This window comes from Pseudonaja textilis, chromosome 2 (assembly GCF_049901715.1).
Source record: "Pseudonaja textilis isolate UNSWEBS1 chromosome 2, rPseTex1.2, whole genome shotgun sequence".
Lineage (NCBI taxonomy): Eukaryota > Metazoa > Chordata > Lepidosauria > Squamata > Elapidae > Pseudonaja > Pseudonaja textilis.
This window is the reverse complement of record NC_141991.1, coordinates 233,157,936-233,180,157: the sequence shown is the minus strand read 5'-3', so window position 1 is coordinate 233,180,157 and position 22,222 is coordinate 233,157,936. Positions and strand designations below refer to the sequence as shown.

The window sequence follows — 22,222 nt, the reverse complement described above, 5'->3', positions numbered from 1 at the left end:
GGCTTCCTTCCTCCCCATAATCCATGCACAACCTTGGAGAGATCAAAAGGTGGAGGACTCTTGTTTGGCTTCTCCTTTAGCAAAGGAAACTGTGTTCAGAGACTGGAAAATCATAGATGAATTCCCTCTTCCCTTTGACGAGATAACAGTAAGCTATGGTGTACAAAACATATTTAAAATGCCATTGCTGGCAAGGGAATTCTGGGAGCTGAAGTCCACACACCTTTAAGTTGCCAAGATTAATTACACAACACTACTTTTGCTCCATAGTTTAATTCATAGACCAAGTTTTGTGTTACACTTTTTAATCAATGTATTGCTCAGATTTACTTTCATTTATTCTTTTTAGCTGTTACGAGCATACCAAATGTTAATGAGATAAAGAAGGACATGAACCTAGGATTAACTCTAGTTAGAAATCCAAGAACTGGAGGCTTTTTGGTAAGTATAAAGATATGAGCACTACAAATATAGGTTCTCTCCATCAGTGACAAATTACAGTAGTTTTTATTTCTCTCCGTGCAGATATTGAGCAGGTAACATTCCTGAGCAGTAAATGGGATAAATGACTACAAATATCAATCTGTTTGATATGATATAGGTGTTCCTCAACTTACGACTACAATTGAACCCCAGATTTATGTTAAGTAAAAATTTTGTTAAGTGACTTTCGCTCCATTTTGCAACTTTTCTTGCCATGCTTGTTAAGCGAATCACTGCAGTTGTTAAATTAGCAACACAGTTGTTAAATGAATCTGGTTTCCACATTGACTTTCCTTGTCAGAGGTCATAAAAGGGGATCACATCACCCTGGGACACAGCAGCGGTCATAAATATGAACCAGTTGCCAAGCATTTGAATTTTGATCACATGAGCATGGAGATACTGCAAAGGTAGTAACTGTGAAAAACGGTCATAAGTCCTATTTTTCAGTGCTATTGTAACTTTGAACAGTCACTAAATGAACTGTTGTAAGTCGCGGATTACCTGTATTTAAAGTTGCTTTATGTGTATCATATATAGTATGGAATCTTTCTTTGACTCTTTGGAATTTCACCTATAATCCCAGATTTCACCCACAAAGCCTAGAAACTGCCTGCAATTATCCTCCAGCCAAACATACCTTGATAGTTCAGTTTAATAATCAATTTTTATTTAGGTCATAAACCAACATATTTCTAAGGTATGTTACAGTTGTGATGTTTTTCTGGGCTGCAACCAAAGTATATCAGTACAATTTAAAAAAAATGGGTTGAATGTTAAGTATGGCAGTAGCCATCCACCGTTAGATAGGAAAACAATGAAGAAAACTAAATGTGAGTTTTGCATTTCATTTGTTTTGCACATCACATTCAAGAATATTTCAGGATGAGATTTGTGAAGCTTATTTAGTACACTTTTGCCTTTTAACTAGGATGTGTGTGTGTGTGTGTGTGTGTATTATTTTTATATTGTAAACTTGGTTGTAGGTACCATTTATATCAATGGTGCCTACAACCAGGTTCTAAGACCCAACTCGCCCCCCCCCGTGTTCCATGTTCATATGTTGGGTGCTCAACAACGAGCCATTTGCAGCAACTCACAGTCACATGACTGCATTTTACAATGTTTTTGCTGAAAACTGGCATTTACTTCCAGTATTTTTGGCAAAAATAGCCCCTAGCAAAAAAATGAGTTCACTCTATATTGCATAATGACCAGCACAAAAACGATGCAAAAGCAAATACCACATGGAGACCCATTTTACAATTGTCATGACTTATGGCTATAATGGGCAGGCTCCATTATAATCATAAGTCATGCTGTACTTGGAGTTATTTCTTTAAAATATTTTTAAATCTAATCCTGAGAATTAAATTCTAAATTTAATCTAATTTTACTAAATTTGCATATGTATTTAATGCCAAAGTCTGAGGAAGCAAACTTAAAAGTAGAGTTCACTTTTGCAGTCCCAGCAACATTTTTTGTGCTTACTGATAATGAGATTTCAACTTACGTTTGGAGAAACCTTTTAGAGTACATTATTTACATAGTCTTGAAAAGTGCAGTTCAGTAGGTTTAGTTTATATATTGCAGACACACAGAATTAAGTCCCTTATGACTTTCCTTGCATTGTGGATAATGTTTCCTATACTGCAGAGACTATTCCAACATAGTGCAGCATTTATGGGAACTACTAAAATCAGATGAATTGAAAAGTTATGCATACTGCAATATAGATATTTTCAAAAGTTCAACAACTTTATTGGAGTTCAGCTAAATGTTAGCCATCCTTGGTCTATGGTGTAATTCAGTTTGTAGTCCTGTTAGAAGTACTTAGTGTTTCCCAATCCTCCCCTAAACCAATCACCAAGATCTTCCTGATCCAACTCATATGTATACATATGTGATTAATGTTGTGTGTTGTTTTTAATAAATAAATAATTTTAATAATAATTTAAAAACTAAAAACTTGAGTTTTGCTTTTTTCTCTGAATTTGCCATTGTCTTTCTTTTTGTTCGTTTGCTTGCTTGTGAAGAGAAGGAAAATGGAACATTGTAGGTTTAAATTAAGAAGACTGCACAAATAGTCCAAAGCCACAAGTAGGCCAAGCAAAGACGTGGTATATTCCCCATTATATGCCTGATCACTTTCTTGTAATCCTTTCCACTTCAGTTTCTCTGTTCTGCGAGGTGGGGGAAGGGGAGAAAAGGAACGAGTCAGGCACAGGAGAAGGCAAAGGGAGAAAGGGGGGGTGGGGGAAATACTTAGACAATCCTTCCAGTGCACGATCCATTTCCCATTCCATTTTCCATTCGTCTTGCAGAGTGGAGAAATTGGAGAGGACTGGATTGCAAGAGAATAAACAAACATGCAATGGGGAATCCCCATCAAAGGGAATGGGCTGGTGCCAGCAGCAATGAGGGTGCTAGGCAAACATGCCACTCATATGGGCAATACAAGCTCATAACGAGAGATAGTCCAGTGCACTATCAGGCAAAAGACATGGCTCGTCTAGTTTGCTTAGTTTTAGCTTAGTATGAACCTCACCTCTTAAGGCTGAACATAATGCTGGTCCCTTTGGATTGTTCAATGAAGCACATTTTTAAAAAACTCTGTCATAGCAGCTTGTAAAATCTATGCCATAAATCTGTGCTGGAAGAAAGATCAAAGTTATGTCTGGTCATCAATGCAATGAGTCAGGTGCGTTATTTTTGGTTTTACTTTAGAATATTATTTCTCTCTTTCTTTTTTAAGGCATGTGGTCCTTTGTGGGCTCAACAGTGTGGAAGCCAGTATTATGCAACAGGAATCTGTTCTGAATTCAGTCCCAGTTTTCAGATCCTGAGAAGTTTTTCACCTGCAGTGCAAAGTAAGGCAATAAGTATCAATACACTTATTATTATAAGAGACATTTGAAAAATGAGACACTATAAATGCATGAAACATAGGGTTGCTAAATTTGGATTACAAAAATCCAGGTGGCTATTAGATGGCAGAAGAATTTAGAGCTTTTTGAATCTCGTGGTTGCCATCTAACGATCACCTAGGTTTCTGCAATCCATATTTGACAGCTTAATATAAGGTAAGTGGTACAGCCTTGAAGTATAATGAATGTTTCATGTGCCCTTTGGACTAGCAAAGTTTACTCTTCTAGATCTGCATGAGAGCTATATTAGCAGCACTTATCTTTGGTAGAATTTTTTTATATGTTTAGACCATTGTGGTTGGTAGTTAATTGCTGTGATTATAGAAATGTTTAATAGTATATTTGGCCTCTTGTGATATTATTTGAAGAAATTTAAGAAAGAAATTTGAAGAAATTTTAAATGTAGGTGAGCAATTATACTGAACCACTTTAAGTGGTAACTAACAAAATAGTATAGAAGAAAGCCAGGGTCCATATTATGTTTTAGTATTTAGTATTTATGTATTGAATGATCATAACAAACATCCCTATAAATGTAATTATCTCACCTTCTGCTTTGTCTAGATGTGTATGCCTTCTCCTGCCCTTTCTCTTCTTAATCTTTTCTGATATCTTGTCTCTTCAGCTTGTTAAGAGGTCAAATAGCTTCCGGGGGTGGGGTGGGGGAGTGATGGTAGAAATAGGATTGAGGTAGAAGCGGTGCTTGCCTTATTGAACTTAGCACGGAAAGAGTTAAATCTGCTGCATTTTTGGTTTTGCTTTAGAATATTAGGAGAGAATTCTTCGAGAAACATGACGTCTATCCTCTTCTTTTCAGACTGTTCTTCAGCCATTGATGTGGTGGTCATATGCGATGAGTCATACAGTATTTATCCATGGGATGCTGTGAAAGACTTTTTAAAAAAATTTATTCAAGGTTTGGATATAGGGCCAACAAAAACACAGGTAAGCAAATTAAAACAATATAAATGCTGATGTAGAAATTGACTCCTTGACAAATGTTTATTTTTCTTAGCCGTGAAGACTTTTTTCCCCTGGAGTTTTAGCATAAGAAGCAAAAAAAAAATTAAAATAACAAAATATAAGAATTAAAGATGAAGAGCCTTGGTGGAACAGTGGTTAGAACGCAGTATTGCAGACAAACTCTGTCCACTGCCAGGAGTTTGATCCTGAGAGGGGTCAAGGTTGACTCAGCTTTCCATCCTTCTGAAGTCAGTAAAATGAGGACCCAGATTATTGGGGGTAATATGCTGACATGTGTAAACTGCTCAGGGAGTGCTATAAAGCAGGGGTCTCCAACCTTAGCAACTTTAAGCCTGGCGGACTTCAACTCCCAGAATTCCCCAGTCATGGGAGTTGAAGTCCTCCAGGCTTAAAGTTGCTAAGGTTGGAGACCCCTGCTATAAAGCATTATGAAGTGGTATATAAGTCTAAGTGCTGTTGTTATCATCAAATTACTACTAGTAATCTTTCTCCAAAGATTATCAGACGGGGCCTCATAATATTAGTACTAGTTGTTCTTTTCCATATTTTTATGTACTTTTGTTCTAGCTGAGACAAACGCATGTTTGTTGTTTTTTTATGGCATCTCAGAAAACAAGGGACAAGTGAATTAACACATTTTTACTACTGCTGTGATCTATCATATCATTTGATAATGGTATCAAATTAGCCTGCAAATGATTGACCTTTCCTGATGAAATAACTGTAGAGAAGAATTGGGCCAACATTATCATTGATATAAAGACATCCAATTTTTATGGAGGCTTTGAATTCATCCTCCCCCCCTGAAGTTTATTAGTAGAGTACCCTCCGCTTCATAGCACTCATTAGGCACTCACTGTGGTTGATCTGGTTTTGATTTAAGATATTGTGTTAATCCAACCAATTACTGCTAACTCAGAGTAGCTTAATTAAAAGGTAGTTCAGTGTGATGTAACATTTGCAAGAAATATCTAAGGCTTCAAGTTTGTGTCCATGGTATTACGAGGTGTTCCTTGGAATCAATATTCAAAAAGCATTTTAATCCAGTTTTGTATAGAACTTACCTTCTTGGTTATAAAAGCAAATATTCCCTTCTCAGTCATTGGTTTGTGTATATTGGCAGCCTTTGTAATAATAGAAAACATTTTGCTGCATGAAATATAACACTGAACTTTGGATGGTGCAATCCACCTACAATGTCCTTTGATATCATATTCTCCATAGAGCTGCTGCGAGCATCCAGAGTGGGAGGTGCTCCAGTCTTCGCTCTCACAGGCTGAGCTATAATTGAGGAACGCCCCTCCTCCTCCATGTGACTCCATCGTAGCGTTCCCCAGTTTTAGCTCAGCCTCGTAAGAGACAGGCAGCAATTTACAGCTCTTCCTTGGCCGATCCAGGATTCTTCTAGAAATTACTCGGGTTTGATTTTTCTTCCTCTCCTTTGGTCCTCGCAGTTGGTGTACTTGATATCTACCCTAGTGGGATGTTTTTTCGCCCCTTTCGGGGGATAAAAGGGGAGCTTAGCAGCCTTTTGCCCCTGCCCTTTCTCTGCCTGCCTCATTAGCCGGGCTGCTCTTAGGCAGCAGCTTAAGTTGTTCCTTCCCCCCTAGAACACTTTTTTCAAGGAGAGCTTGCTCCCTTTCACCCCTCCTGCTTCTTGTTACGAGGTGGTGTTTGTTCTTCCGTCTCTGTAGTTTGCGCCGGTCCCGACCGCCATTTTGGGTGCACCTTGTGGCCGGATGCCATTTTGGGTGTGCCTTGTGAACGGCCGCCATTTTGAGTGTGGCTCTTAGCCAGACGCCATTTTGAGTGTGCCGGGTAGACGGCTGCCATTTTGAGTGTGGCTCATAGCCGGATGCCATTTTGGGTGTGCCTTGTGACGGCCGCCATTTTGAGTGTGTCTCCGGACGCCATTTTAGATGTGTCACATGGCCAGTGGCCATTTTGGGTGTGTCTTGTGATGGCCGCCATTTTGTTTTGCTTATTTCTTCAGCTGTGGTGACTTTTAAGGCAGAGAGCCGGACCGGAAGGCCTGCTAGTGCCTTTATAATTGGGTACTGTGACTCTCAGCCCTGCTACCCTATTTATACTGTGTTGTTGGCTTTTCCCACAGCTTTACAGAGGTGAGGTTTGAGGCCTTAGTAGTCCCTCCCATTTTGTTGGGAGGCTGCCTCCGGAGGCCCTGCTTGGTTTTTTTGTCTGATATTCCCTCAGTGTTTTTTTGTGGCCTCAGCGTTCATTCGACTCATTGGCTCTTTTTTTGTATATCTGTGTTTCTGGTCCTTATAATCATCAGATTTGGCAAGCCCATTTGATCCCACCTTCAAAATTTTAAAAAAAAAACTAAAATAAAATTAAAATAAAATATCATAAATATAATTAATATTCGCAATAGACCCAGAACACAGTTATTATATTTTTTCATCAAAATTTTTTCCAAAAGGGGGATGCGGTCCAACTATAGGAAATCTGGCCTTGTAGGTCGTACTCCTAGGTGTGCCAACCGCCTCCTTGAGTCTGTTCTCTGTATTGTTCAACTCCCTTGTTACGGCAGAGGATAATCCCAGAGGACCTTCCTTGAAGGCCAAGGCTAAGACACACCATCTGCGTAGGCAGGCCAAGAAGTCCTCCAGGGCTTCTCAGAGGGACGCCTTAAGGCACCACAAAGCCTTGGAGAAGGAATTTGATAGGCGTTCAAAGGACTCTCATTCTGTACCCTCAGTCTCTAATATTGCCACCCCCTCCACCTCCGCCCAACCTCATATTCTGTCAGAACATATTTCTCTTTCCAGACGCAGTTCTCCCACTTGCAGCCCCCAAGCCGCTTGGACACCTGAGGCTACTTTCACACCTACCGCTGCTGGTCTGCGCCCAGGGGAGCCCTCCACAAGTATCATTCCAGACAGCATCAAGGAGTGGATGCAACTGGCCATCCACCAGGGAATTGCGGAGGGTATCCAGCAGTTGTCCAGGCCAGGTTCCCAGTTGATGGCACGTGAGGCCGAATCTGTTTCTGGCAGATCCCTTCCCGAATCAGAGCATCACCCTGGGCAGGTACTTTCTCAAGGGGACATTCTCTTTCCAGAAGGAGCGGAAGAGGAGGAAGAGGATATGGGTCTTCAATACTTCGGGGAAGAGGAAGGATCGGATAGGGGGTCTTTACACTACTCTGAACCCTTGTCAGAGGCGGATCCGATGGAGGGAGAGATGTCTGAGGATGAGGGGATTTCTCCGGATCAACCCTCCTTCGTAGGCCTATTCAAACCCCACCTGTTCAAGTCCTTGTTATTCAAGGCAAAGAATATTTCAGGCTTAATATCCCAGTCACCCTCTGGCTCTTCCTCAGCAACAGCCGGAGACCCAGAGGACTCTACTTTCAAACAGCCGGTCATAGAGGCCGAGGTTATTCCCACTCCACCCATCTTCACCGACTTAGTTACAAAACAGTTTTCATCAGGGCCCCCCCTGCCCCCTCCAGTCAGGACAAGAGATTTTTTAATCTCAATTCGGATTTCTCTTCACTGTTGGACACGCCTGAAGTGGATGACCCCATAGTTAGATTAGCATCATCCTCTACTCCAACTGACGCCCTGGAAGCCTTAAAACCAGAGGACAAATGGGCCGAGATGGAGCTACGCCGAGTTCACTTCTCCGATGCCTGGGCCATTCGGTCTGCCACGGCCGCATCCTTTTTCATTCGATCTTCCATCAGATGGCTCTGCCAGCTGAAGCAGCATTTCCCCCCCTCTAACACCAGGGCCCACCAGGACATTGCCAAGTTTACAGCTGCGGCAGAATTTGCAGCCGATGCCACCTTTCACTCTGTGAAGTTTTCCTCCCGGGCCATTTCGTCACACGTTACAGCCCGCCGTCTAATCTGGCTTAGACACTGGCAAGCGGACATCAAGAATAAAACTAAATTGGCTTCTGCTCCCATTTCGGGAGGCAAATTATTTGGCCCGGCTCTGGAACCACTTCTCTTGGAAAGCAGGAATAAAAAGAAATTCCTCCCTTCTCTTTTTCGCAGGCAGGAGTCCAGGGTGTCCCAGCCCTTTCCCCTAGATTCCAGAGATCTCCGTCCTTTCGCCCAGCCTACCAGGACTGGGGCGACCCGGGTGACAGAAATAGAAGAGGGGCCAGTTACAGGAGACCCTTCCGGGGTGCTGGAAGTAAATTGTCCCGGCGCCCCAGATAATTCCACCACTATCCATCCCATTGGCAGCTGCCTCAAATTTTTTGCTGACCAATGGGAATCATCCACTTCCAATAATTGGGTTAGGAACACTGTCAAATTCGACCTCTCCCTTGAGTTTCAGTCCCCTCCTCCGGAGCGCTTTATGGTTTCCCCCCTTTCCAGAGATTGCACCAAGCGTGCTCTCGTGGAAGCCGCTATTAAACACCTTTCTGAGATCAGGGCCATTCAGCCTGTGCCATCTTTGCAGCAGGGAAAGGGGTTTTACTCCCACCTTTTCCTGGTTCCTAAGCATTTCGGAGGCTGGAGACCCATTCTAGATCTCAAGAGTCTCAACCGTTACATTGTTCGCCATAAGTTCAAAATGCACACTCTTCAGTCTATCCTTCAGGGCACCAGACAGGGAGATTGGCTTACCTCCATTGACCTTTCAGAAGTGTACCTCCACATTCCTATTCATCCCTCGTTTTTTCAGTTTCTGCGATTTTGCTACAATGGCCAGCATTTTCAGTATGTGGCACTTCCTTTTGGCCTAGCCTCTGCCCCGAGGACCTTTACCAAGGTTCTGGCAGCTCTTGCGGCTCACCTCATGAATTTTCCCATCTGCATCCACTGCTACCTGGATGACATCCTCATCCTCTCCCCCTCCAAAGCCCAATCCGAGAGGGACACTAGAACCACGCTCTCGGTTCTTCAGTCTCATGGTCTTCTCGTAAATTGGGAGAAGAGCCAACTCTCACCCTCCACATGGATAGCTCACTTAGATACAGTTATTGACTCATTTTAAGGGTAAGGTTTTCCTTTCCCCTGAGAGGCTCCTCAGCATCCAGAATTCCGTCAGGGAGGTTAGACGCGCAAAGAAAGCATCTTTACTGAGTCTGTCAAAATTGTTTGGAAAACTGGTCTCATGCATATCCATTATTCCCTGGGCTCGGCTTCATACCAGGTCTCTGCAATGGTTCCTGCTACCTTATCAACGCTCCGGAAGAAGAACCTCGAGAGCCATGGTGAAGGTTCCTACAAAAGTCCTCGCTTCGCTCCTCTGGTGGACCAGGCCTGCTACCAACAAGGGTCATCTCTTCAAGGAGCCCCAAAGAGTCGTTCTCATGACAGACGCCAGCCTTTCCAGTTGGGGGGCCACATCCATTCATTTTCAGCCCAGGGCACTTGGTCAGCACTCGAGCAACATTGCAGTATCAACTGGCTGGAGCTCCACGCAGTATATCTAGCTCTGAGCACCTTTCATTCCCAGGTACGCGGGCGCCACGTACTGGTCCTGATGGACAACATTACAACCAAAGCTCACATCAACCGTCAAGGGGGCACTCATTCCATCCGACTCATGAAGGAGGCCGAGCGGCTCTGTCGCTGGGCAAAGTCCCACCTCCTATCCATCAAGGCAGACCATATCTCGGGGTCTCAAATGTTCAGGCAGACTGGTTGAGCAGGGCCACCCTAGAGCGGGCAGAATGGCGCCTACACCCCTCTCTGTTCAGGGAAGCATCAGCGATTTTCGGTCATCCTCTGCTGGATCTGTTCACGTCACCACTCAACGCTCAGACTCCCAGATTCTTCTCACGCTACCCCACCCAGGAAGCAGAGAATCACAATGCCCTACGCTGCCCATGGCCCACGGGGCTCTTATACGCCTTCTTCCCCTTCCGCTAATCCCCAAAGTGATCCAGAAATTGATCCTCGAGAGGGCGGAAGTTCTCCTGGTCACCCCGTACTGGCCCAGGAAACCGTGGTTTGTGGACCTTCGCAGTCTGTCAGTGGCCCCTCCTTGGAGGATTCCGCCAGACAGGATTTCTCTATCCCAGGGCCCTCTTCAGCATCCGAACCCACAGTGGCTTCAGCTAACCGTCTGGAGGTTGAGCGGGACCATCTAAAAAAGGAAAGCTTGTCCAATCAGGTCATCAGTACCATTCTGGCAGCAAGACGGCCTTCGACCACCCGCATTTACAATGCCACCTGGAACAGTTTTTGTAAATGGTGCCAGAAGTTGCTCATTAATCCACTTTCCCCATCAATTGCACAAATTTTGGCTTTTCTGCAGGATGGGCTGGACAGGGGCCTCTCCCCCAATACCTTGAAAAGGCAGGTGGCAGCGCTATCAACTGTGATCTCTGGCAATTCTTCTGGCTCGCTCTCGCACCACCCGCGTATCCTAGCATTTCTTAGAGGTGCCACCAATCTGCACCCTCCTGTGATCCACAGATACCCGACTTGGGATCTTAATAAGGTGCTCACGGCTCTGACCAAGCCTCCCTTTGAGCCCCTGAGGGAGGCGTCTCTGCAATTCCTTACTTTTAAAGTGGTATTTCTAGTAGCTGTCACATCGGCAAGACGGATATCTGAAATAGCAGCTCTATCCGTTAGAAAAGATCTCTGCATTTTCCACGCGGATCGGGTGGTCTTGCGACCAGATCCTTCCTTTTTACCTAAGGTCAACTCCGTTTTCCACAGGTCACAGGAACTTATTTTGCCTAATTTTTGCCCCAGACCTTCTCGAGAAAGGGAAAGGCCATGGCACACTCTGGATGTCCGACGGGCACTTCGTATATATATCCATCGTACTCTTCCTTTCAGGAAGTCAGAGTCATTGTTCCTGTCATTTCAACCAAAGACGCTAGGTTTCAGAGTATCCCCATCTACTGTAGGCCGTTGGATCAGAGCTACAATCTCCAAGGCCTATTTAACACAGGCGCTTCCTATTCCTAGTGGAATTACCACACATTCTACAAGGATTGCGGCTACTTCAGCAGCCTGGGTTACTCAGGCTCCAATAATTGATATCTGCCGAGCAGCTACATGGGCGTCTCCGTCTCCCTTCATCCGCCATTATAAAATTGATGTCTTTGCTTCAGCAGAAGCGTCCTTTGGCAAGTCCTTCAACAAGTGGTTAGAGACCCAGAGGAGATTCCGGCCCAGACGGAGTCCCTCCCGTAGGACAGGCCATGCTTTGGTATGTCCCACTCTGGATGCTCGCAGCAGCTCTATGGAGAATGGGCGTTGGTCCTTACCTGATACGCCCTTTCTCGTCGAGCTGCGTAGAGCATCCAGCCCCACCCTAATTCGTCCGTCTGGTGGGGAATCCTGTTTCGGCCAATGATTCAGACAGTTTATAGTTCAGAGTTGTTCAAACATTAAGATGAGGGGATGCAATTCTGTCTTCTCATCTTCGTAAAACTGGGGAACATTACGATGGAGTCACATGGAGGAGGAGGGGCGTTCCTCAATTATAGCTCAGCCTGTGAGAGTGAAGACTGGAGCACCTCCCACTCTGGATACTCTACGCAGCTTGACGAGAAAGGGCGTATCAGGTAAGGACCAACGGCCATTCCAGATGTTGCCAGATCAGAGCAGAAAATTGATTGATATGGAAAATCTTCTAAAGCTGTTTCTACCAAAATAGTTTTTATTCCACAAGTCCCATTTACCTGGTTTATTACTGAATTCCACAGTCCTCAGAAACTGTTCTTGGAAGCAGGAGTTGGCCCGCAGTGTATGGAAAAGATTAAATGTTAACGTTTTGCATCCATAGGATACAGCCATAGTAAGAAAGTTTCAGTTTATGGACAAATTGAAAAATAAATCCACATTTTGTACAATGCAGAGAAACAGATGAATGAAGCTAGTTTGAGATGCTCTTCTTTTTATTTCTTTTAACAATTATTTTAGGTAGGCTTAATTCAGTATGCCAATCACCCAAGAGTTGTTTTCCAACTGAATACCTACACTGACAAAAAGGCTGTTGAACAAGCAATGTCGGATGAGACTTTACTTGTTCAAAACGGAGGGGACCAAACTAATACGTTCGGAGCCATTGAATATGCCAGGTAAACCTTAACATAATTGCCAATGGGTAAATGGGTATTCTTTTTAATACTAAATAAATCTGAGGGCTATTAATGCCAATAGATCTATATATGTTTAAAATATGGGGCCTAATCGTTTGCCGTGAAAAAGCCTTTTTTAAAATCAACAATGATTGGTGATTTTGGATAGGATTTTTAGGGTTTTTATTTGCTTGGATGGACTGGGATCTAACCATTTCTTTAGGTGTATTAAGCTAGTCCAACAGCTTACATATCCTCTGACTGGTTTTCTTCTGATAATTATGAGGAACAAGCATCTTTGAAATTGGATGGTTTGACCCAAAATCTAGAAAATATTGGACGAAAATACAAAGATAGCTACAGGAGATAACAAAACATCAAACAGAATTCAAACCCGAATTATTCTTATTGGGAATAATTAAAGGGAATTTTAGCAAACAAATCTAATACATCATATTGCATATAATAACAGCAGCGAGGACAGTTTTTGCACAGGTTTGGAAATCAGAAAACATGTCACCCAAAGAGATGTTGATACAAAAAATATTGGATTGTGCTGAGATGGACAAACTTACAATAGAACTAAAAGGCAAGGAGGAATCAGAATACTATGTGTTTTGGGATAGATGGTATAAATGGATAGAACATAGGAATAAGGATTAATGTATAGAAATAAATGTGTGTGTATATGTGTGTGTGTGTGTGTGTGTGTGTAATATCGATGACACAATACTGTTAACAATGTAAATAGAGATGAGTAACTTTGAAAATAAATTTTTTAAAAAATGAATGTTTTGCTATTGAAATTCAACAGTCTGATCCTAGGGACTTGAGAAGATCAGAAATGAATTTCTGTGGTCCCATGTGGTCCATTGGTTGCTGATCCCAGCTTAAATGATGCTGGAATAATTATTTTTGTACCAAAAGGCTATTGCCCATCTGTCCCCCAACTTTATTTTGTTGCTAGGGAAACTGGTAATGAAATTATTTATAAAAAGCAAGATTTGTGTCATGTGAATTGCATCTGTGGTTTATGGCAGGCAACATGCTTTCTCAAAAGAAGCAGGTGGGCGACCGACAGCCTCAAAAGTCATGGTGGTTGTCACAGACGGAGAATCACATGATGGCTCAATGTTGCCAGAAGTAATAGCGAAATGCAATTCGGATAATATCACGCGGTTTGGCATAGCTGTAAGTACAATTTTCATTCTTGCTATTCTGGTTTCAGTTAGCCTTGTATGAATATTTTTTTTAAAAAAAGAATTGTTTTAAAATGTTTATAGCACACTCAAATCAAAAGATTCTGGTTGTGTTTTGATATGTATGAAGCAACAATTGTAATAAATCAAATTATAAATCAATCTTCCCCCAAGACATATATATGCCAATAAACCTTTCTAAGAATCAAAGCCCAGAAAAAGAAAATTGTCTTTAATTATCTTCTGTCTTCTAAGACCTTGACTAAAAATCCACTCACCTCTTGATAAAGTCAGAGCCATGTCCTCAAACAAGTCAGTTCTTCTTTTGGTAAATGTGGCCAATCCACCCAGGACCAATCCTGCATCTTAGTCATGCATTTGAGAGTTTCGTTGCATCACGTCTCTTCTGCATAATGCTCTTTAAATAGGTTTATTGACATATGCCTCAGGGAAAATTGAATAAAAACTAAGTTGCTCTGATATTGTAGATCACGGGTGTCAAACTTGCCACACCACACTGCCATCACATGACATATTATGATGTTTTTCCCCTTCGCGGAGCTGGGGTGGGCATGGCCTGCATGTGATGCATCCAGCCCATGGACCACCAGTTTGACAAACCCTGCTCTAGATCAGTGTTTATCAACCTCAAGAAAGTGTAGATGTGTGCAATTCTGGGAGTTGAGGTTCACACACTTAAAGTTCCTGAGATTGGGAAACTTTGCTCTAGATGAAGAAGTAAAGAATAATCTAGATGAACTAAAGAATAATCATGTAGCATTTTGAAATCAAAGGTCAAAAATGGCTTCAGAAAGCAAAAAGCTACTTAAGAGAATACCATCTGCAACTCTTTAAATAGCTACATCCTTTCTCAGGATTGCCTAGGTGCCCTCCAAAAGTATAGCATGATCCTGAGAAAAAAAGGCATTTAGTTGAAGGAGTTGTACCTCTCATTTAAAAAGTTTTCTTCACACATCTTTAATGCTCATTACTGTGTGCTTAGTGAAGGGAAAAAAATAACTTTATTTAAAAGAAAACAAAGAACTTTTTCATTTATTTCTTATTGCCAACAATTTTAAAATACTGAATTGGTTAACAGAATAAAAGAAGAAAGCGCATAGCAAATGCACAATATTTCAGATTCTTTATATAGTGCCTTTTTGCATTTCTTATTACATGTTATTATATGTTTTTCCCATTCTTATATTTTCCTAGGTATTAGGATATTTAATTAGAGAGAAAAAGGATACTAAAAAACTTATCAAAGAAATCAAAGCAATTGCTAGCCAGCCTACATCCAATTTTTTTTTTAATGTGTCCTCTGAGGAAGCACTTTTAGAAAAAGCAGGAACACTGGGGGAACGAATTTTCAGCTTAGAAGGTAACAAACATACTGTTTTTAAACTGCATTTAAAAATATGTGATGACCAGATTCTGTATATTTGTATGATGAGTTGTTAAGTTATTAAAGGCAAATGCTATGTATAGGGAAAAGGATAGACAATTTATAGTAAACAAACAGCAAAAATAGGATTTAGTATTTTTTTTAAAAATCAGCAAACATGTAAATGTTCCTAAAAATATTTATCAATATCAGAAAAATCTTCCAACTCTTTTATTTTTTCAAAACAATATCACAGATTTTCTGTTGCAGGGCATATTATCATATTTATCTGTAATGTACTGCACAAGTCAAAAAGAGGGCTGTGAAAATATTTGCAGACCTCTCACATCCTGGACATAAACTGTTTCAACTCCTTCCCTCAGAACAACACTATACACTGCACACCAGAACAACTAGACACAAGGGCAGTTTTTTCCTGAATGCCATCACTCTGCTAGACAAATAATTCCCTCAACACTGTTCAACTATTACAAAGTCTGCACTACTATTACTGTTAATCTTCTCATCACTCCTTATCACCCATCCCCTCCCACTTGTGACTGTATGACTGTAACTTTGTCACTTGTATCCTCACGATTTATATTGACTGTTTCCTAGTATGATTTGATTGCTTATTGTACCCTATGACTATTATTAAGTGTGTTACCTGATGATTCTTGATAAATGTATCTTTTCTTTTATGTATACTGAGAGTATTTGCACCAAGACAAATTCCTTGTGTGTCTAATCACACTTGGACAATAAAAGAAGTCTATTTCTATTCTATTCTATAACAAGATTTGGTAATTCCTTCCCATCCCAGAAAAAATCAAACTGCTTATAAGCCCCTGAAACTCTTACACATTGCCCAGCCTCTCTATCTTGTCAGTTAGGATTTGCAGGTCTCTCTTAAAACAATTTTGGGGATGGTTCTTTTCATACAGATGTAATATCTGTATATCTGGGTGCATATGAGCAGGCCCAAAGTTGTATTTTAACAAAGAATATCAATAGCAAAAATAATGAATTAAACCTACCGGTTAAAATTAATTACCTTTCAAATAAAATACCTCAGTTCTAAATGCAGTTGATCCCCAACTCATTTTCATATACAGTATATACCCTTTGTCTTTTGCACATGCACACACACACACGTACACACATGCAAACCCTGTGAGATTAAAACTGTGAAGGACTGGAGCAAAGAACTGATGGAATGCATACCCAAGCCAGAAACAAATAGCAAACGATGCATTACTTGTGAATGTGAGAGAAAAGACATAAGATCAGAAATGCTGGGAGATAAAGCAGGTTAGATTGCTAGATTTGGCAGTAAATGGACAAGCATATATCTGGGGTACTTTAATCTGGATTCCTGCTTTGAGCAGAATGTGGGGGTCATTAGCATAAACGCCCCCCTTCCAACTCTGTTACTATGACTGGGTACTTAGATATTTAAAATATTCACAGTATGGATGAAAGCCTGTATCTAAGTCTGCAGTCCTTATTGTATCTCAATTAAAACTCTATTTTTACGACCCTGTGGTCCTAATTCGAAGAAGAGTCAAGGTGACTGGATGGAACTGAGTGTTTACTGGCTAAATGCCCTTCCTGACACTTATGAGGAATTTGCAGCACAGACTTTTTTTCTTTGCACCCTAGGAGAAAAATATCTGAGCTGCTACCTAGGATTGAACTCTCAACCTTCCAAATGGAAGGCAAGCATCTTCACCGCTAAACTACTATGCCATTTTTTAAATTGGATCTCAATTCTTTCTTGTAAACTTGGCTTAATTCCATGCAATATTTTTGTGGTTTAGAGCAGTGGTATTAAATATATGAACTGTATGTTTTTTTCTTCTCACTAGGTACTGATCAAGGTGATTTGTTCCAGATGGAAATGTCACAAGTGGGTTTCAGTGCCTCTTATTCACATCAAAAGGTAATGTAGATACTATAACAAAATGCATTGGAATGAGAGCAACACTGAACACCAACACTGTCTTGGGAATGCCAATTTAAATTGGAATATTTTTACCCCTCCAAAAGGGCTGAACTTGGATTAAGACGGGATCAATTTGTTTGTTTGACTCAGTTTTATATTCCATTCCAATAATAACATTAAAACCAATGCAAAGAATAAAAAAGAGAGCAAACCTCCAAAACCTTTTTCTGTGTTCAGGAAATCTGAAGTTGTGGCACTGCCACCATTCCAGAATCTTACTCAAAACAGATATGAGACTGGCTAGTAATTATCTAGAAGATTAGAAGCCAATAACTGACTTGGTACTATCACTGCTTCCCTTAGGCCAGGGCTGTCAAACTCCTGTCCCACAAGCCAAATGCTTCACATGCTGGCCATGCCCATACCCAGTTTAGCGAAGGGAAAAAAAGTCTTGATACATCATGTGATGCCGTCATGATGACGTGAGTTTGACACCCTTGCCTTAGAAAGATCAAAGATACATAAAGGTCTCCTCTTATGACATCATTAACAGATTAATGTGGAATCAGTTCCCATAGATGGTAATATGTACATGGGATTTACAGGTATGTACAAATAATATTATTAAATAATATACCTGTAAAATAGATAAGCCATATAATTCAGTCTGCCCATGTGAGTTATGCTTTTCAATGTTGCATGGGATTAAATTTCCAAGGTGGTGTAAGAAAACTGTGCTTAGTCTCTGACACTTGCATCTCAAGGACATCAGTTATGACAGTGGAAAGTATTGCTGCTTAGAATAAAGAATGGAGTAAACTGCACAGAATGTATTAGAAGTCTCTGACTTAGACAAAAGTGAGCACTACTCAATATTTTAACTGCATTACTAGAAGCTCTTAATTGAAACACATTTAATTATTTGCCTTGATTTGATTTTTTTCTGAAGGAAGTGCTGATGTTGGGTGCTGTTGGGGCCTATGAATGGACTGGAACAGTAGTCCAAAAGAGAGGAGAAGAAAACACTATATATCCCAATACAACATTTCAAAATGTTTTGCAAAAAAGTCAGAACTCCTACTTAGGTGAGAACACTAGTTCAAAAAGCCTCAGTAGAATATTTGTCCAATGTAGCTGAACATTTACAAGTCCTGCTTAGTTCTTTTTAAAGGCAATGAATTAATGACTAAATTCAGTTAAAAAATCACTGTCTTAGACAAGATTTCTCCATCCCTATTTCCCAGGTAGTCCAGAAATATCTGGACGTTGGCACCAGTTTTAGAAGGTGGGTCTAGAAGGATTAGGCTGCGGAAAATTTCCTAAGTGTTCTGTACTGAAACTTCCAAGTTTATAAGCATTTAAACATTAGATAATTAAATAAAGTTTTAAAATAAATTTAAAAATTTAAACGAATCAGTATAGATTTAAAATCTTGATTTATCCCATCTGCAAATATTTCTAAGCCCTTAAAACTATAATTTGGACTTTCAGGTTATTCTCTCGCTGTTCTTTCCCTGGAAAACTCAGTCTTTTATGTTGCTGGTGCTCCCCGTTCCAATTATACTGGCAGAGTTGTGGTTTATCAGGTTGATGACTATGGCAAGATAATCATCATTGACTCTCAAAGAGGAGAGCAGGCAAGTGCTGCATTTTAATGCTAAGTTTACACAATGGTGTGTTTATTCTCTTTGTACTGGAAAAAAAATCTGCTTTTAAATTAGACTTTATAACAAATCTTTATTTTTATTTTTGTAATGATAGTTTCACAGATTTTCAATGTTGTGCGTTGTTCACATAAATTTCTTACAAAGTATGGCTTCCATGCCCCGTTTGATGGCAACGATTGTGTCATTTCAGATTGGCTCTTATTTTGGCAGCGTGGTGTGCTCTGTGGATATCAGTGGAGACTCCATAACAGATGTGCTTTTGGTTGGGGCACCCATGTTTATGAATAATTTTAAAAAAGAAGAAGGAAGAGTCTATATGTTCACAGTCACAAAGGTACCTATAAAATATATATAAGATATCATTATAACCATCACAATATATTTATCTAATGAACATTTATGTTTTGTTCTGGGTTTTTTCTTTTTTTCTGATGCAGTCTTTTCATTTACAAAAAAATTATGCATTTTTATTTGACATTGTATATACTTGTAATTATCTTTGTGTTTTGTTTCTTTTTCTGTTACTATTTTAAAAGGAAAAAACATTTAAAAACACACAAAGGACTCTGTAAAATGGCTAACTTCCATACCACTAGATTTCCCAATGCTCCCTATATTTATTTTTAAAAAATTCTATTTCAGTACCAGAATCTTAAGTTAATAAATTAATACAACACTAACATAAATGTTCTTGTGTTTCACTCCCATTCCTTTTGATCTTTTATCAAAGGGAGTTTTGGACAAACGAGAAGTCCTTGAAGGTCCTGAGGGACTGGAAAATGCTCAGTTTGGATCTGCTATCACTGCTGTTTCTGATATTGATTTGGATGGCTTTAATGATGTGATTGTTGGAGCACCATTAGAAAATGAGAATGCAGGTGCTATATATGTTTACAATGGTAAACAAAAAACATTGCACACTAAGTATTCCCAGGTAAGGAATATGATGCTCTATTGTGCACAATAGTTGTAATTTAGGATATGTTATTTTTTCTCCTTTGCCAAAACAGTTTTTTCCCAGATTTGCAGAAATTTTATTTTGTTATATATTTACATTGGCAAGTAAGCAGTTAATATTTCAGCTGGCTTCATTTTTATCATTGAATTGTGTTTGTTATAAATTGCCAATTGTGAAATTTCTTATATGTAAGATCAGTTGAAAGGCAATGATTTAATTTGTATTGTGTTTAAAAGCCAGATCAGTTCCATTGTTTTTTTAAAAAACTATATACTTTTGTATACCTTTTTAATACCATTTGATATGATTGCTTTGATTATGACATTGCTAATTATCTGTTCAATTTGTTAACATTCCTGTTTTGCTTTTAACCTTTCAGAAAATATCTGGATCAAATCCTGCATTTGCTCAGCAACTCCAGTATTTTGGAAGAGCAATAGATGGCCATATTGATTTAAATGATGATGGAATTACTGATGTGTCTGTGGGTGCCAGTGGAAATGTAATTCAACTCTGGTGAGTAGAAGATGTTTAAGGAAATAAAGAAAATGCCTTAAAGAAAAAAAACCTCCCCACTTGAGTTAGTTTTCCTCCTGACTGTACTCTGATTGATACGCTGCATATAAAATGAATTTATCCATACATGCAGCTAGACTCAAACTTAGCTTGGGTCATCATGATTGTCACATATGAAGACTTACGTTGTGCCAGTGTAATCTACAACCATGCTTTATGTACATAGTGGTGGAACAGTGGTCACAATGCAGTACTGCAGGCTAATTCTGCTGACTGCCAGCTGCCAGCAGTTGGGCAGTTCAATTCTCAAGATTGACTCAGCCTTCCACCCTTCTGAGGTCAGTAAAATGAGGAACCAGATTGTTGGGGGCAATATGCTGACTTGATAATCTGCTTAGAGAGGGCTGTAAAGCACTGTGAAGCATCATATGTAAGTCTAAGTGCTATTGTTATTGCTAGTAGTTTAGAGTTCTCTCTGGGAAGGTATTGATTTATATCTATGTATACAAAAAATTACACCAGAAGATTTGGTCCACCATGATGGTCAGATATTATCCTTCAAATATGTATTTCATTCCAATCCAATTGGCATTTAGAAAAAGATCGAAAAAAGATTTCTTAGCATAGTTAAAATGTAATCAGTAGCAATGTTAACATTCAACCGTAAATCTCTTATTTCCTGCTTTTGCTTCTCGTAACAAGATTCAGTCATCTGTCTTAATATTACAGGTCTGAATCTTTTATCCAACACTGGCCACTTTGAGTGGGACTGGCCACTTTGAGTGGGATAATACAGTGTCTGGGCTTGAGCAAATGTAAAGTGCAAAGAAATATGTCTGCAAATTAATGATAACCATACACTCATAAGTTGTTTTTAAAACCAGGCTTAAACCATTAAAAGAAAAACATTGCAGTTTTGAACAATATAGTACAAGGAGAAAAAAAGGATAAGTTAAAGCAATGTCTAATTTACTCAAGACTAATTTGATAGATTTAACTTAGAGAGCCTGTTTGACATAGTGGTTAAAGTACAGGTGTCAAACTTGTGGCATCACATTGCCATCACGTGATGTATCACAACATTTTCCCCTTCATGGAGCTGGGGTGGGCGTGGCCTGCACATGACACATCCAGCCCATTGGCCGCCAGTTTGACATCCCTGGATTAAAGCATCAAGCTAGAAACTGGGAAACTATAAATTCAAGTCCATCCTTGGACATGAAACAATCTGAGCATCCTTGGGCCACTCGTTTTTTCTCAGCCCTAGGAAGGAGGCAATGGCAAATTACTTCTGCAGGGACTTGTCTCTGAGAATTGGACATGATTGAATGGAAGAAAAAAACTTAACATACTTTCCAAGAAAGATTAGATATAATTGTGGTTATGTTTCAGTTTTAGAGGCAAAATAATTTTCAGAGGAGATAGGAATGCACTTGGAATGGAATGGAATGGAATGGAATGGAATGGAATGGAATGGAATAGAATAGAATAGAATAGAATAGAATAGAATAGAATAGAATAGAATAGAATAGAATAGCCAAGAGTGATTGGACACACAAGGAATTTGTCTTGGTGCATATGCTTTCAGTATACATAAAAGAATATATGTTTAGTTTATAAAGATTTAACGTATAGAAAGGTTTAGGAATTACTAAGTCTGCATTACTATTACTATTAGTATTAATCTTCCTATCCTTCCTTTCACCTATCTCCTCCTACTTATGATTGTATGACTATAACTTTGTTGCTTGTATGCTAACAATTTTTATTGGCTGTTTCCTAGTATGATTTGATTGCTTATTTGTACCCTATGACTATTATTAAGTGTTGAACCTTATTATTCTTGATGAATATATCTTTTCTCCTGGGATCATGTGGGAACTGTAGAGGACCAACAGGCTACACCAGGAGAAAATATGGTTGTCAGGGCCTCAAGGCACCTTTTGGCTTTTCAGTTTGAAGTGCTGCATGTCCCTGATACATATGGACAGGAAGTAGATATTTACAGTTGATGAAATATTTGGTTTTTGCTTTTTCTCCAACATGAATTAGCACATGCCTGAAAGCCTTTTAATTCTTTTGCAATGTCTCCATCTATTCAAGATATTTTTTAAAAAGAATTGGCTTG

At 39.9% G+C, this 22,222-nt stretch overlaps 1 protein-coding gene across 1 annotated transcript in view; it reads left to right on the top strand.

Annotated features, from left to right (window-relative positions):
• Positions 1-22,222, top strand: part of ITGA2 (integrin subunit alpha 2) — a 70,152-nt gene that overhangs the window by 23,892 nt on the left and 24,038 nt on the right. The window contains exons 4-15 of the mRNA XM_026716437.2: positions 350-441; positions 3,239-3,353; positions 4,228-4,355; positions 12,268-12,425; positions 13,466-13,616; positions 14,840-15,005; positions 16,877-16,950; positions 17,903-18,038; positions 18,445-18,590; positions 18,811-18,954; positions 19,351-19,554; positions 19,958-20,094. Of these exons, the coding sequence (XP_026572222.1) occupies positions 350-441; positions 3,239-3,353; positions 4,228-4,355; positions 12,268-12,425; positions 13,466-13,616; positions 14,840-15,005; positions 16,877-16,950; positions 17,903-18,038; positions 18,445-18,590; positions 18,811-18,954; positions 19,351-19,554; positions 19,958-20,094 (1,651 nt within the window). The remainder of the gene's footprint in view (positions 1-349; positions 442-3,238; positions 3,354-4,227; positions 4,356-12,267; positions 12,426-13,465; positions 13,617-14,839; positions 15,006-16,876; positions 16,951-17,902; positions 18,039-18,444; positions 18,591-18,810; positions 18,955-19,350; positions 19,555-19,957; positions 20,095-22,222) is intronic.